This window comes from Capra hircus, chromosome 18, assembly GCF_001704415.2.
Source record: "Capra hircus breed San Clemente chromosome 18, ASM170441v1, whole genome shotgun sequence".
Lineage (NCBI taxonomy): Eukaryota > Metazoa > Chordata > Mammalia > Artiodactyla > Bovidae > Capra > Capra hircus.
The window spans coordinates 4,890,336-4,906,150 of NC_030825.1; the positions used below are offsets into that span (position 1 = coordinate 4,890,336).

The 15,815-nt window shown below is 39.4% G+C and overlaps 1 protein-coding gene across 2 annotated transcripts in view; it reads left to right on the forward strand.

The window, feature by feature from the left end:
* The window catches only part of CNTNAP4 (contactin associated protein like 4), a 281,129-nt gene that overhangs the window by 251,636 nt on the left and 13,678 nt on the right, over positions 1-15,815 (forward strand). For both annotated transcript variants that reach the window (XM_005691816.3, XM_018061737.1), the window contains 4 exons: positions 3,380-3,619; positions 5,086-5,310; positions 6,796-6,929; positions 7,764-7,851. In XM_005691816.3, the coding sequence (XP_005691873.3) occupies positions 3,380-3,619; positions 5,086-5,310; positions 6,796-6,929; positions 7,764-7,851 (687 nt within the window). The remainder of the gene's footprint in view (positions 1-3,379; positions 3,620-5,085; positions 5,311-6,795; positions 6,930-7,763; positions 7,852-15,815) is intronic.

Consider the following 15,815-nt stretch of genomic DNA (forward strand, 5'->3'; position numbering starts at 1 on the left):
AATACAGGAGACACAGGTTTGATCCCTGGGTCAGGAAGATCTCCTGGAGAAGGAAATGGCAGCCCACTACATGCCTGGGAAATCCCATGGACAGAGGAGCCTGGTGGGCTTCCGTCCATGGGATCGCAAAGAGTCAGACATGACTGAGTGTCTGAGCAGACACACACACGAAACACTTTAAAAGTACAGAATCAGGAAATCTTATTTACAAACTGTGTTGATTTTCTTCTCACTATTACAAGTGCTGTTTAAGCATGCATTTCACATGTATATGCATATATTTCTACCTGTGAATATCCCCATCCTCTGCACTTGGTATCTCTTTCTACCTCTTTCTATGCTCATGTTTCCCTTCCTAAACCCATTACTAGACCGTGAGATCTGTGAGACCAAGACCCACTGTATGTAACTCTGTACCTCCAGTGTCAGACAGTGTCCAGAAAAGAGCTGCTAAATAATGCTAGCAGGACTGAAATGCCATTGAAATTGAAAGTGATCTGAGGAGAAGAAAATGGAACTCTTCTATTTTGACCGAGTTTTGGTGTGGAGAGGAAGGAGGCATCCCCAACTGTAGGTTTTTGTCTTAACTCTGCCTCTGACTAAACGTGTTTATTCTAAAATTTCTCAGCTATGCCCACAGGCTAGTCCCTGAACTTATCTGTGCCTCTAGTTTCTCATCTGCAACAAAGCAGCAGAAAACAAACAAGAATGAATGAGTTGGAGCCGATGAAAATGGATGTCTTCAGTTGTTGGACTCCAGGTTATTTAGTTATTATTATGTCACTGGCAGACTGAGATAAACCCCTAAATCAGAGAGCCTGTGGATATTTCAGAGTGACAAATGCATAACAGACTGTGATTTAGTGGTGCTGGGTACCATAAACTCTACACCGTGACTTAAAATACTGTAACATGAAGCAGTGAAATACACCAGGAATACACACCTCTAATGCAGACTTCATAGCATCTGGCCCTCCTCCACAGAGTGCCTGGGCCGGAGCTAGAACCAAGGCTGCCGGCCGCCCTCCTTACCCAGGAAAGAGAACTCCAGCAAGGATGCCCCAAGAATCTCTGTCCCTTGACTGAGCCCTAGACATTCTTACTGAGTCAAGATAGCAGCAGGCTGGATGTGGAAGGAAAAGATGTCCCGAAGATGAGGGATACAGAGAGACACCAGGGATGGCAGAAGACTGAGGAGGCGCAGGAGGAGCTCAGGAAGGGTGACAGCGATTCTGAAACTCTGGGATAACGCCACCTCGTCCCTGCCTTGCCCAGGAACCTGGAACTGTCATTATCCAAAAACATAGAATCAGTTTATTCAGAAGTACTCATTGAGTTTTATCAGTGTTCTCAGTCCCAGGGACCCAAACATCCCTGTGAGGAAATGTACCTCTCTCCAACTTTTGAAACACCGTGCTCCCCGCTGCTACTACAATTGGTTTAGTGAATAAGTGTGTTGATTATTAACAGTAAATTAATTGAGTATTAATACTTAGTTATGACTAACGTTCATTTAGCTGTAGTTATAAATGGTTACTGCCATGCTATTATGTGTGAGCTAGTGAAGGACAAGGGAGCTGGCATGCTGCAGTCCATGAGGTCGCAGAGAGTTGACTGAACAACAACAAATTAGGTGTCAGGTGCTGGTCTGTGTGCTGGGGTTTCAGTGTGATTGCAATAGCCCTAACTGAATGTGTATTTTGATGGAGAGACCCTGGTAGTATACAAAGTAAATTGTTCAAACGTAAAGCTTGCTGGATGATGACAAAGGCATATTTTTGTCGGTTCTTTCTGGAAAATTTCTGGTTCTAAAATTTAAAAAAAAACCCACCTGTTTAATCTCTGAGAATAAGGAGGCCTTATGTAAATGAGGCCGGATTGGGAGCTCGCTAGATGAAGTGAGGGAGGAGCGAATGAGCCGGTTTTAGGGAGACAGAACAGGGACAGAGCAGGTATGCAGTGCTGGTGGTGAGACAGCATCATCTGTTCACAAGAGGAAGCTCCTTTTCAGAGGTTCCAAGAACATCTGACTGTTTCTGGGCGAATCACCCAGATTATTTAGATTAGGACGCTATTTTCCTATTTCAAGTTCCGAGCTGTTGTTTATTGAAATTCCTGGGCTCCGATGTATGTCCAAGTGCACTCAGAGGTTTCATTCCCATCAAGACGATGCTTTATATATGGGAGCCAGGTGACTGTCTCAGTCTGATTCACAGCCGTATGTCTGGCCCACCACAATCAGTATTTTTGGGGAAGCCTAAGCCTGTATTTTTAAGAAGCCTTTCGATGAGATACTCATATTCCTGACGTATGAGCACCTCTGTCTTAGGATGTGTGTGTGTTAGCCACTCAGTTGTGTCCAGCTCTTTGCGATCCCAGGTGCTATAGCCCACTAGGCTCCTCTGTCCCTGGAGAGAATACCAGAGTGGATTGCCATTTCCTCCTCCGCTGCCTTAGGGTGTGATTCTGCCCAAATTCCTAAAACCTCTTCAAGAGCAGCTTGCTAAGTGCATGTTGTTATCTATCATTCAGTAAATGTCACATCACTCTGTGTCTCCATTAATCCACTTCCCCAATATTGTTGAGAATCTTTCCAAAACAATAAGCACTGGTCCAACACTTGAAAAAAATTCACTGGGAAATACACCTAACAAAAGCAGATACTCTGGCGCTCAATCTGATGCTGCGTGTTTTGAAGAAAGGATAATGACCAAAAGATCACATTAATGCACAATCAAGTTAGAAGAACTCAAGGATTCCTTCATAATTCTCTCTAATGAAAGCTGTCCCACATCAGGATCAGGTTTCAATATGAAGGACGACCACGTGTGCAGTGCCTTCGTGCGTGCTAAGAAGCTTCAGTGACCCAAGTCTTTGTGACCCCATGTGACCCCGGGGGAGTGCACTAGGCTCCTCTGTCCATGGGATTCTCCAGGCAAGAATACTGGAGTAGGTTGCCATGCCCTCCTCCACCCACAAATATATGCTTATTAAAAATTGCAAGAAAAAATTAGTTTCTACATAAGAATATCAATACATATCACTGTTATTTTGAATGAAAGTGAAATAGAGCCTTTAATTTGTTCTTTAGAATAAAACAGACTGATTTTTAAAGTCTCCAATTTAAAGTTTTATAAAACTCTTTTAGAAAACAAATCTGTAACAAATTCAACCTTTGGGGAAAATAATGAATCAATGAATTTTATCTTTATGAATTCTTTTAATAGTATTTTGTAGCAAATCATGGACCCTTCTGACTCCGGCCATTCTCTGTGAAGGCCACAATTTTGGCCTCTGTGAGGCCTCAGTCTTGCTTGGTCTTAAAATCCTGAACAAAACACCTCAGAACATGTTCGCATGCGCAGTATTTTCCTTGTAGGTGGAACAGCCACCCGACAGAGGGGCTTCCTGGGTTGCATTCGGTCCCTGCAGCTGAACGGAGAGGCCCTGGACCTGGAAGAAAGAGCCAGGGTGACCCCGGGGGTGGAGCCGGGCTGCGGAGGACACTGCAGCAGCTACGGGAGGCTGTGCCACCACGGGGGCACGTGCAGGGAGAAGCCCAGCGGGTTCTCCTGTGACTGCACCTCCTCTGCCTACGCGGGGCCCTTCTGCTCAGACGGTGAGTGTGACTCGGGTCCCCCCAACAGCAAGGCCGACCCAACGTGAATAAAGCCTCCAGCAATTCTTTTCTGTAGCTATTTAAAACAAGAATATTTCCATTCCTGAACATTTTTGGGGGAGGGGAAAATTGCCTATTTTATGCCCATGACATTTCATTACTTAAATATTTGCCTCAGTGTCTTTTAATGATAAACCTTCTAACAGTCGCCTCTAGTGGTATAAAGTGTCAGCCGCTCCATCTGCTCTTTTCTATCTACTGTTAATGCTCTTAAATAATACAGGTGTCAACAGCCAGTCCCATGGGGGCAGTTGTGATTTTTAAAATCATTACAAGCATTGTTATTTTTGAAGATGGCCAGCCATGCAAAGACATTTGGGAAGCCTTGTTGTTTGAGCCAACAAATATTATTCAGCAAACAGGACTAGAAATAACTTTTCCATTGAGTATCGATGTGTGTCAAAATAGAGATACTCAGGCATCTTGTTCTGTGAAATACCGACTTTCTGTTGGTGAAGTGAAACAGTGGACCGTTTTTCAGCTGGTCTTGTTCACTGATCCACGTCATGGAAGAAGGGAAAAGCTGAGTGTAGCACTTAGTGTTCTGAACAGATTTCTGTGAATAGACAAACATTTGCTACACCTTCATAGTTCCTCATAGAAAATTGTCATCCAATTTAATTCAGTTGCTTTACTTAAGTGTTTCTGGACTACTGAACCTTTACCTGAAGGAAACTAACGAAAATTGGCCTTAAACTGAAGTGATCCCTGCTTTGCAATGAAAACAAAGGGATTGTTTAAAGGAAAGTTGGCCAAAATGAACTCTTCAAATCATCTACTTTCTATCAGAAATAACTTATCGTTTAAAATCAACCTTGGGTAATCAACCACTGCTTCTGCCTTTCTATAATTCTCCTGTTTAAAGTTAGAACTAAGACCGTGTCTTTACAAGAGCATGTCTTCATTTTCTGAATCTAAATGATTTTCAGGTCATCTTGCAAAGTGTAACCAGAAATGTTATTCTGTACCCACATAGTATATAGGATTTAAAACGAATACTATAGATAGTAAAAATAAAACAAACAGACAAAACGCCTAAAGCACTGAGTGGAGATGTGCATCCTTGTGCAGCACCTGCAGCTCGCATTCAACCACCGCCCTGTATAGTGAGGAAGGGAAGAGTTCGGGAATCCCAAACTAGTTGCCCTTTCCACCATCCTCTTCATTTTTATATAACTATATTTGGGTGTATGTATGTGTGTGTATGAATTTAGGATATTAATCCTAAATTAATAAATACTAATCCTAAATGAGTAAATCATAAGTATTAAAATCATTTATGTAAGTAAAATGATTTTTTAAAATTTGGATAGTTATTTTTTAAATTTAAAAAGTATCATAACTGAGACCACTGAACAATCCTTGGTCTTCAATTTTTTTAACATAAAATGTGCTTATAATTTCAGAGATTTCTGCCTATTTTGGATCTGGCTCATCCGTGATTTACAATTTTCAAGAAAATTACTCCTTAAGTAAGAATTCCAGCTCCCACGCGGCTTCGTTTCATGGTGACACCAGGCTGAGCAGGGAAACGATCAAGTTTAGCTTCCGCACAACACGGACGCCAAGCCTGCTGCTCTATCTGAGTTCCTTTTATAAAGAGTACCTTTCAGTTATCATCGCCAAAAATGGTGAGTGATGTTCAAATGAGAGAAAATAGAATCAGAGCATTAGATCCATAATAATATGGATATTTCTCATGTTCTTGCTTCTCAAACTACAAACAGGAAAAAAATAAATGTGCCTGTTTGATTTATTCAGTTTTGTTTTTTCAGTGCTGTCCTGTAAATTTAAAAGGATTATTTAAAATACTTCAAATGTCTTTATAGCCTTATAGCTTTGGTAATTTAACATATTCTGTGTGAATTTTTAATTTATGTAGATAAAATATTTATTATAAATATACAAATTTTATATACTATATATTTAAATATATAAATATATTTACATAAATATATAAATATATTTTAAATTATTGTTATAAAATTTTATTATTGCTAGAAAATCTTTACTGTTCCATGTGTTTGTTAGTACCAATTTTTGGTTCATTTTGAAATAAAATGCCTGTTTGTACATAACAAATATTTCCTTCAAATCAAAGTAGAGAAGTTTTGAGAGAATGTTAGCCAATTAGCATTATGTATAAGAAGATGTCCATAAAATAACCCCTTGGTTCTGGTTTTCGGCAATACAGTAGTCGTGGGTAATGCTAGTGCACCAGTGCAGGATAATGGTGTGTGGTTTGGGACGTGTGTGCTACAGAAACCCACTTACTGTTGTTGTTCTCGTCCCTTTATCTGGGTTAGAGATAAAAAATTTTATGACTAAATTGTCTGGGTGAGGAAAACAAAGGGACATGCAAACATGCAGCTATATCATTTCAACTAAATCAAATATGGCCCAAGGGCACTGAACACCAAATTTTAAAAAATATTGTTCAATAAGTATATTCCTCCTCACAGTATATGTTTTGAGCTTGAAGTTTTTCTACATATATTTGTTAGACTGAAAGATATCCTGTGAAGTAGATTTACTGACATCTTTGCAGGCAATTAAAACATGAGTAGTATTAACTCTAACAGTAAGTTTGGTAACACTATTCATCTCACCCTAATTTCATTCCAAACTCTATAACCATGACCACTTGAAAAAAATTCCTTATCTTTAGTAAAACTGTATTTGATAATAATAATTCCATTCATCAGTTGCATTTCAGGAATGGTGGGCATAATTTTTGAAAGATGAATTACAGAAACAGAAAGTTACTGCAATATTCCACAGTAGTTTGACATTTCATAATATATTAAACCTTATTATTTTAAGTCAGAGGCTAATACAAAGATTTACATATGCTTAATTACATATTTGACAAATTAAATATTTGCAAGAAAGAGCCTGCTTATTTGCAGCATATTTGCTCTTAATTTTGGGAAAATAGTGCAGTTTCACATGGAAACTGACTTCTAGGAATTATGATGAAAGTGTACAGCCAAATAAACTGTTGTGAATTCTTTCCCAGGAATTAGTAAGTAACAAAAAAGGACTCTGAGGTTTTTTTAATGGAGTTTAAAAAAATACAATTTTAACTAAACTATAACTTTTCCCCTCTACTTTAGGAAGTTTGCAGATCAGGTACAAGCTAAATAGATATCAAGAACCCGATGTTGTTAACTTTGATTTCAAAAACATGGCCGATGGGGAGCTTCACCACGTAAAGATTAACAGAGAAGAAGCAGTGGTCTTTGTGGAGGTAATAGAGAAAATACAACAGAAGCAGTGGTTACAAGGAAACTCCCCAGCGTGACGGACCTGCAGCAGAAGCTGGATAATGGATAGATTAAACAAAGTCATTCTTCCAGTGCCGCCCTTACACAGATCATAGACCATCAAATGTGCTCAGTTTTTGTAGCAATAGGATTCTGTTTAAGAGATTAATAGTATTTGATACTTAAAATTGCCAAACTTTCCTATTTGTTTTACTTTACTCAGGTGGGAAGTGCTTTTTAGTTGAGCGTAATCTACTATTGGCAGAACTGTTGCTACTCTAATGAAACCAGTTTACTTCAGGTGGCTGTACGTGCAGCCATATTTCTTGCACAGAAATTAATGATCACAATTGCAGAATGAATTTTAAAATGATGTGAATTATAGCAGAGAAAGTTGAATTATTCACTCAACCAGCTTTTGAAGAAAAGCACATATGTTTCAGCCCTCTAGATAGAGGAAACTTTCTTAGCTAAATGACTCAAGTGAAAATACCCAGCTAAGTGAAAATATCAAGGTGAAGATAACTTGTATCTTTTTGTGGGTTTTCTCCATTTGAATTTCTTATACAGTGGAGAAAAATAAAGTGATATAAGGGGATAGAAGGCAGCGTACACTGGTATCTGAGGGTACATAGAAGTAGTTTAGAAAATAACATTCGCCTGTATAAATGACTGACTTTAAACTCTGTTTTTCTAATCTTTGGGGCCATATTAACAATTGCCTATTTTATCATTTTCTTTTGTCTTCCTTTGCTCCTGTCCTCTTCTCAATGACAACATCTGTATGGATATTTGCCTCTCACGTAACAATTCTATAGCTTGATGAGAGTGTGAGGAGGCAGGTCCACCTGGCATCAGGCACGGAGCTCAGTGCAGTCAGATCCCTTGTACTGGGCAGGATTATAGGTAAGTAAGAGCAATGGCCTTTTGCCTAATCATGATGCATAAACATGGACCAGAAGAGTCATGTTCAGATGCACACACGCACACACACACACACCACACAAACTCATCATGCCAAAAGAAACCGCTTGCCTTATTTCAGTTGTGAAGTGAATGATAATCAAGGCAGAAACTGTACTTTCTCAGGGGTGTGTGTAATTGTGAGCTGGGACGTTTTGTAAGATGAGCAAGCATCCTCCTTGAATAGTAACGCCATGCTGGTGTCTCCCCTATGTCAGTCCAGCATAATGAAACATGGTCTCACTCTCACACTTCCAAAATATCAAATAATAAAGGTATAAATAACACACCGTATATCAATCAGCTGCAAAACATATAAACAGTAATCTAATGATAGTGCTAGGATTAGGTCAGAAGAATATGGAGGAGAAAGCAACTGCCATTCTTCTGGTTAGTGAATATGCTTCAGGCTGTGGCCTGGATCCTGTCTGCTTTGTTGAAGGCAGTGGCCAGCCACTCCTCCTGACTTATAATATAACCCAGTGTCTGTCTAAATGCCTTATAATTCTTATTTCTATCCACCAGTTATCTCTGATTATAGCATGGAAATAGAAACATACTCTTGCCATTTTGGCATCAAAACATGTGTGCTTTTTAAATACTTGCCAACAAAGACTAAATGGAAAGAGGGACAATAAATTTTAAAACAGATTTTCTTTTTAGATATAAATGTGAGGTTGGAGGACTTCCTGTAGTCTGGTTTTCATTCCTAGTTTGATATTCGACATTAACCTGGAATATTTTGTCCAAGATAGTAAATGAAATATTTTATTTTTTGACCTTTTCCGGTACTTGTACCTTGATATATCATTTCTTACATTCCCTGTACGTAATGTTAGAATCTTGAGAATGCTTGATTAAACCTGTGGATGAATGATCAAGATATTGGCTCTGAGAAGGTTAATACTTAAGTTTACAAATATTTATAGTCTTTCTAGCATTGTGACAAGCGCCAATGTTGTATGCTCTTATTCTCCAAACAAATAAAGGAAATTGAATTGAATTGTTCTTCTAGTATGCTAGGATGGACATGAAATATATGTGTAAACTACTACTTAGCTATCTGGAAGCTTCACTGGAAAATCCCAAGTGGTTTCATAGCATAAATCACATAAATTCAACTACAGTAATAAAAAAGATCAAATAATTATAGTAAATTTCAATTTCAAGAGTTCCTCAGTCTAGCAGGGCCTGAGTTGAGGCATTTTACAAAAAATGTAAAATTAAAAGATTAAAAATTCTAACAACTATGATTAATGTCGATAAATCATATTTTTGAAGAAATAGCATCTTCAAACTTAATGCCAGATTTGCTGATGAAAATACTTTGTGTGAATAGAAATATGTTAAATATATTATAAAACAATTGGGAAACTGACCTGCATTCTATGAGGAAGATTGTATTAATCAAACAGTAGAATAATAACATTCATCATATAGATACTTGTTTCCCTTTTTATAATAAATATTGCAGATTAGTAAGGAATTAAAGATGTTAATGTTTTTACTCAAGAATAGCATATTATTAAAACTCACATCACTCATGCTGAAAAACAAGATTAAAGTCCAAGTTCAGCAGTGAACTTTAGAGTCTGAATCAATTCATTCTCCTAAAAATGGAAGTATGAATTTATTGATCCTTAGGTGTGAATCTTGGCCAAAGACTAGCATTGCATTCAAATCATGTGTAATTCAAAGGAGACTAATAATTTATGGTCATATGGTGTGGTATATGCATGCATTTACAACAAAATGTTATGTAGTATATTATTACATTTTAACATGCTACGTTAATTTATGGTAAAAATAGACGCTAAAGTGGAGCTATTCATTTTCCAGAGAGTTGGTCAATCTTGAGGTTTCTATGTTAGTCGCAGTCCCTCCAAGAAGCTGTTGTCAAGACAAAATTAACCACTTGAGGGTTTTATCAAGGGGACACTTATGAAAGAGAACGTGAGGAGAGAGCTTATCAAGGCTGCATGCAAGCCTGCCTTCCAGTGAAGGAGAGAGGGAGGGACAGTTAGAAGCATCCTTGACTTCAGCTTTGTGGGGAGCCGAGTCTGTTGGCCACTAGAGGAGTCTCGTGTCGCCAGAGGGTGGGCGTGCCTTAGAGTCCCCGCTGTGGACAGCTCTTGCCTGGGAACAGCCGTGGGAAGCAAGACCCTGGCCCAAGCCTGAGGATGAGTTTCAGAGCCCAGCACCTGGGGCCCTCAGTCGATTCCTCTCACCCAGTTAGAGGTCTGCAAGGCACATTCTCCTGGCCTCATGCTAACCAACTGTGGTTTTCATTTTTATAAGCCCATTTGGTTCCCTTATTCATTCAGCACATACACTGTATCACCTGTTGTGAACACGGAGTGCCACTCAGCAAGGCAGACGTTGCATCTGCCCTCACAGAATTTATGGTTAGTGGGCATACAGATAATCATAATACACAATGTTCCTGTGTATCTAATTGAGTGTAGTATGCCCTATGTTGCTTGGGATAAAATAGCTCCAAATTACCCTCCAAAGTAAAGTAAGTTAGCATACCGTGGGACCCCCCCTGGTGGCCCAGTGGCTGGGACTCGGATCTTTCACCTCCATGGCCCTGGGTTCAGTCTCTGCCAGGGACCTGAGATCTTGAAAGCTGCGTGGTGCAGCTAAGAAAAATAGTAAAATACTTATATCATTTTATAATATCTGAATATCTCTTTTAAGGGAGCAGAAAATAAACATTTTAGAGTTGTCATTTGCCTCCATTTTCAAACACTCAAGGATATGACCATCCACTGCCATTTCAGATGGATCCCAAAAATAAAGGGCATTCTTCCCTTGTTTTCCATACTCATTCCTTCCACTTAGGAAGAATCATGGGAATAATTTTGGATCATTGTCACTATTAATCAGTATGACTAGCAGATGTTGAAAGGAGGGTAAATTTTAGAAATCATATCAATGTGACATGAAAACCATCTCTAACTCCCTACTACACTTAAAATATTTGAGGATGCAGTGACTTTGGCCATAATAGTCATTAGTAGTTGGGAGCTGGATGGGAAGATCAAGCTCTTTGCCAAAGCAGCTGAATTCAGGCACTCCTATATTCAATAAAGTACATTACATTTGCTTTTCATATTCAGAATTCACTATAAAGCTCTGGATTCTAAGTCTGAATACTTTAATGTTAGGATAGATTTATGATTTATTTGAGTAACAACTGGATGATTATTTGCACTCATCCTGAGCTTTTGTATATTGGAGGTGATTGATGGCCATTAAAGATCATTTCCCTCTACTGAGGCCACAGAGCCAGGAAGTGCTCTTGGATCACTGTGGTGGGATTTAGGCCAGATGTAAATAAATTCTGTAGTCAGCCAGGATCGGACATCCACTTACCCTGATGAAGATCTTGAGAACAATCTCAATGTGTCAGGAATCCTTTATGTAAAACTCACTTCAGAGCCCAGAGGTGAGGAAAATATATGAGCCAAGTAAGCTAAGGGCACTGTAATTGTGTAAATATATTGGGAAATGTCTCTTAAGATAATGGAGGGTTTATTTTAAAAGAGAAGTACCATCTGGAGCAAAAAAAAACAAAAAGTCTACTTTAACATCACTTTTTTTTTTTGTATGGTTGATTTTTTAGTATTTTGATAATTATAATATAGACCATCTTCAGTACCTGGCATGACTTCATCCTTATCGTGGCTCCAGTCATTTCCAGATACAGCTATATCATTTTGAATTGGCCATACCTAGAAACTTAAAAATAGCCTTTCTCCTCATCATGATACACGAGCATTGATCAGAAGTGTCATATTCTAAAAGCAAAGAACACTCATGATGTTGAAATGTTTTATCTGATTTTAATTATAGAGCAAATGATAAGGTAGACACTGGGATTTTGTCAGAAGCACATATAATCGCAAGTACGTGCTCCAAGTGGGATGGGCAAGTGTTTGCCGTTGACAAGGATTTGGCTGTTAAACATCATAAAACAGAGCTCTACTTACACTTCAATGGAGAGCAAATGATAGAAGCCAAAACCCCAAATCCCAAATTATATATCAGCTGCCAAAACCTAGAAACCCTCAGACAGTGATAAAATTCAAATAATTTATAAAATAAAAAGGAAAAAGCAATTATTTCCTTAGTTTACTGATGTGCTTGAAATTGTACCTGCATCAGGAATAAGTGAAAAATAAAACTACGATCAGGGCCTTACAGTACTGTATGAGTGAATTTATTAAACACCAGGCATTGACGAATGAGAGAGGGAGAGGGTGCAATTGACAGGAGTCCAGATACAGGACCTTTAGCGTGGAGAGAGGCCACAGACACAGCAGACACTGGTCCGGCCAGCCCAAGGTCTACAGCTCTGTCAGAGCAAGGGCAGCGAAATGTGAATTCTGCTCGTGTTGGCTGTTAAGTATAACCGAGGGCTGGAGATGGTTTCCGTGTCATCAGAGTAAGATACTGCTTCTTCGAAATCATCCTTGCTTGAGAGCTGCTCCTGATGCTTGTTAATGATGACTGGAGCTAAAAATCATTCCTACAGTCCACTCCCATTTGTAGAGATGAGGACAGAGAGGAAACACTTACTCCATTTCTGTTCTTCCTTCTGAAGAGGCAGACAGTCTGATGTCGTTTCTTTGTTAAGTGTGTTCAAAATGTATTAACTACTGAGGCCAAAGTGAATGATTCCTCAATCAGCTCCTTTAAGAGACCTACTTAAGCAAAGATTACAGAAAAAGACATCTCTCCACAATGTAATTAATCAAAGGAAATATGCAGGTATACAGTTGTTTGGCTAATTCATTAAGCTTTTATTGGGTCACAATTCCACTGCATGGAAAAGAAAATATCTCCATTAAATCATTACATACTCTTGAAATTGCATAAAAACCTCTCATAGCATAATGTGCCCACATTTTGAATAATAACATAATTTGACCTGTTGCAAAATGATTGAAAATTACTGTTCAGAGGCTGAGTGATGTTTACAGCGACTGCTTATGACTTTTGTATGTGAGAAATGTCATAGTGCCAGAGCACTGAGAGCAGAAACCGGTTGCTACATCTTGGTGGGAAGAATCAGGTTGCATCCTGGGTCCATCTTCCTCGAAAAATTAATCAGCTGCATTACATTGGCTTTGGTTATCCAAACTCATTAACTTTAGTTCTGAGTTCTTTTTTTTTTTATTTGTTTTGTTTACAGATTTGTTTTTTATGTTAGGAATGTTTTCTTAGTCTGAAGATGTTTTCCCTCATCACAAGCAGTAGCCTTGGTATATTTAAAGACAGTGACAGTGGGAACCATTTGTCTCTTGTGAGACTGCAGAGCCAGGAAGTAACTCAGGTTTCTGCAGTGGAGACCTGGGCCAGAGGTAAATAAAGTGTGTGGTCAGAGGGAAGAGGATGTCTACTGCACCTCCTCGGAAGAGCTCAGGAACAGACCTCAGTCACAGGGATATATTATGTCAGACCTGCTTCAAAGCCCAGGGGGTACATAAGAAAGTTTAATTCAGTTACTTAAGGACACTGTGATTTTGTAAAAGTCCAGTCAAAGGACACTTCCAATGAGACAGGTCGTGCTGAAAGCAAAAGAGAAGCTCAGGTTACCCCGAGATGCCTCGCTATAAATAGCTTTTACATTAATCAGTTCTCAAGGTTGTATCTCAGAGCAGTAGGCTTGGTTGGCATATAAATACCTTTTATGAAAAGCTGACATTATCCATACTGTATTTGCTGTCTGCTTTGCCATTTTCCTTTTCCGCTAACTTTTGTCATTGTTACATCCTAGTTGTACTTGCCTATGATGCTAAAAATATCCTGCTGGGTTTAGGCACTGAGTCACTGTACCATTTTCTGGCAAGGTTTCTTTATCTTTATGGATTAAAGGCCTTGAGATCCCTTCTTAAGATGGCCCTGTTTCCATAGGTATGGTCAAACTACTTAGGTTTGTTTTGAGGTTTTTTGTTTGGCTTTGTTGTTACTGTTGTTTTGAGAGCCACAACAAGTTTCATGAAGCTCTTCTGGTTTTAATTGTTCTTCATTTATTTCATATCCTCTCCAGAAACAGTTTCCTCTCTCTGGTAATAAATAGAAAAATGCTTCAAACAAATTTTAACTCCTTGGTACTCTTTTTTTTTTTTTTTTTACAACTTTTGGGAGAAGATTTCTTTACAAAAGCAGAAGTCATTCCCTTGACTGGAAGATACAGTTGAGGCTAATTTTTTAACAGGCAGGATCACCCTCAAAATCTGGGTTGGTTAGGGATTTTTATAACCAGAAACAATCTAAATGTAATTGTCTTATCAGGATTTCAGTGAAGTAAAGTGATATTTGTCTTCGATTCCTCCACCTGTCCTGCTCTAACACTTAGATGTTGTTGATATTTCTGAAGTCAGATAAGAGGACAGATAGATATTTTTGCTTATTGGCTGTACTAGCCCTGTTCTCAGTGCAGCTATCTGATGCTAGGCATTGCTTTTAAGCAACTTAATATAATTGCTAATTTCATTCGGATTCAATTCTGGGAAGATGGCTGCAAAATCCCATAGTTTCTTTCTCTCCAACTTCTAATTTCAACCCATTGAGTCTCCTGAAACAAGGGGGTTGATGGTCCAGCCCAGCTATTGGGTTGCCTAGAGGCTGCCAATGAGACTGTGTTCTGAGACTCGCTGCTTCTGGTTGGAAGGGAGCCTGGGGACCAGCCTACAGGAGTCTTAGGGGAGACCCTGAATTGTGTGGATCCTGAGAAATGCTTGGCTTGCAGAGATCCCTGGACCCCGTGGGGAAAGGGCAGCATTGGAAACTCAGGGCTTCTGTCTTCCTGCTTTGAATGAAATGTGAGAACTTCCTCAGTCCTGAAATTTGGGCCAAGTTTTCTGTATCCTGAAGTTGAGCAGGTGTTTGGCCGACTGACAAGGATGGCTGATACACTGTCTACCTTCTCTGGGCGTCAACCACCTGAAGAGACAGTGATGGAGAATCAACCAGCAGATGAGAAAAACAACCCTGTACACAGCCCTTGATTCACCAGCGGTCAGATGGGAGAGAAACCAGAACAACCAGAAGTAAGCTATCCAAGGAGACAGAACCCATCCTGAGGGAAATCTAGCAAGAGCAACGCAAGGAAATTCTAGCCAAGCCAAAAAAGACCTTGAGGAACTAAAAGTATGATTTTCCCAGACTGAAACAAAAGCTGTCTTTATGGATATTTGAAATCATCCCTGGAGAGCAAGTGAGTGAAGCACTGTTGTTCAGCGGCTCAGTCATGTCCGATTCTTTGAGACCCCGTGGACTGCGGTATGCCAGGCTCACATGTCCTCCACTGTCTCCCGGAATTTATGCAGATTCACGTCCATTGAGTCAGTGATGCTATCTATCTGTCTCATCCTCTGCCACCTCCTTTCCTTTTGGCCTTCAGTCTTTCCTAGCGACAGGGTCTTCCCATCAGGTGGTCAAAATATTGGAGCTTCAGCTTCAGTGTCAGTCCTTCCAATAAATAAAGGGTTGATTTCCTTAAGGATTGACTGGTTTGATCTCTTTTCAATCCAGCAGACTTCTCCAGCACCATAATTCAGAAGCATCAGTTCTTTGGTGCTCAGCCTCCGTATGGTCCAGCTTTCACATCTGCATGTGACTACTGGGAAAACCACAGCTTTGACTCTGTGAACCTCTGTCAACAAAGTGATGTCTCCGCATTTTAATATGCTGTCTAGGTTTATCACAGCTTTCCCTCCAAGGAGCAAGCGTCTTTTAATTTTATGGCTACAGTCATCATCTGTAGTGATTTTGGAGCCCAAGAAAATAAGATCTGTCACTGCTTCCGCTTTTGCCCCCTTTTTTTTGCCATGAAGTGATGGAACTGGATGCCACAATCTTAGTGTTTTGAAGTTGAGTTTTAAGCCAGATTTTTC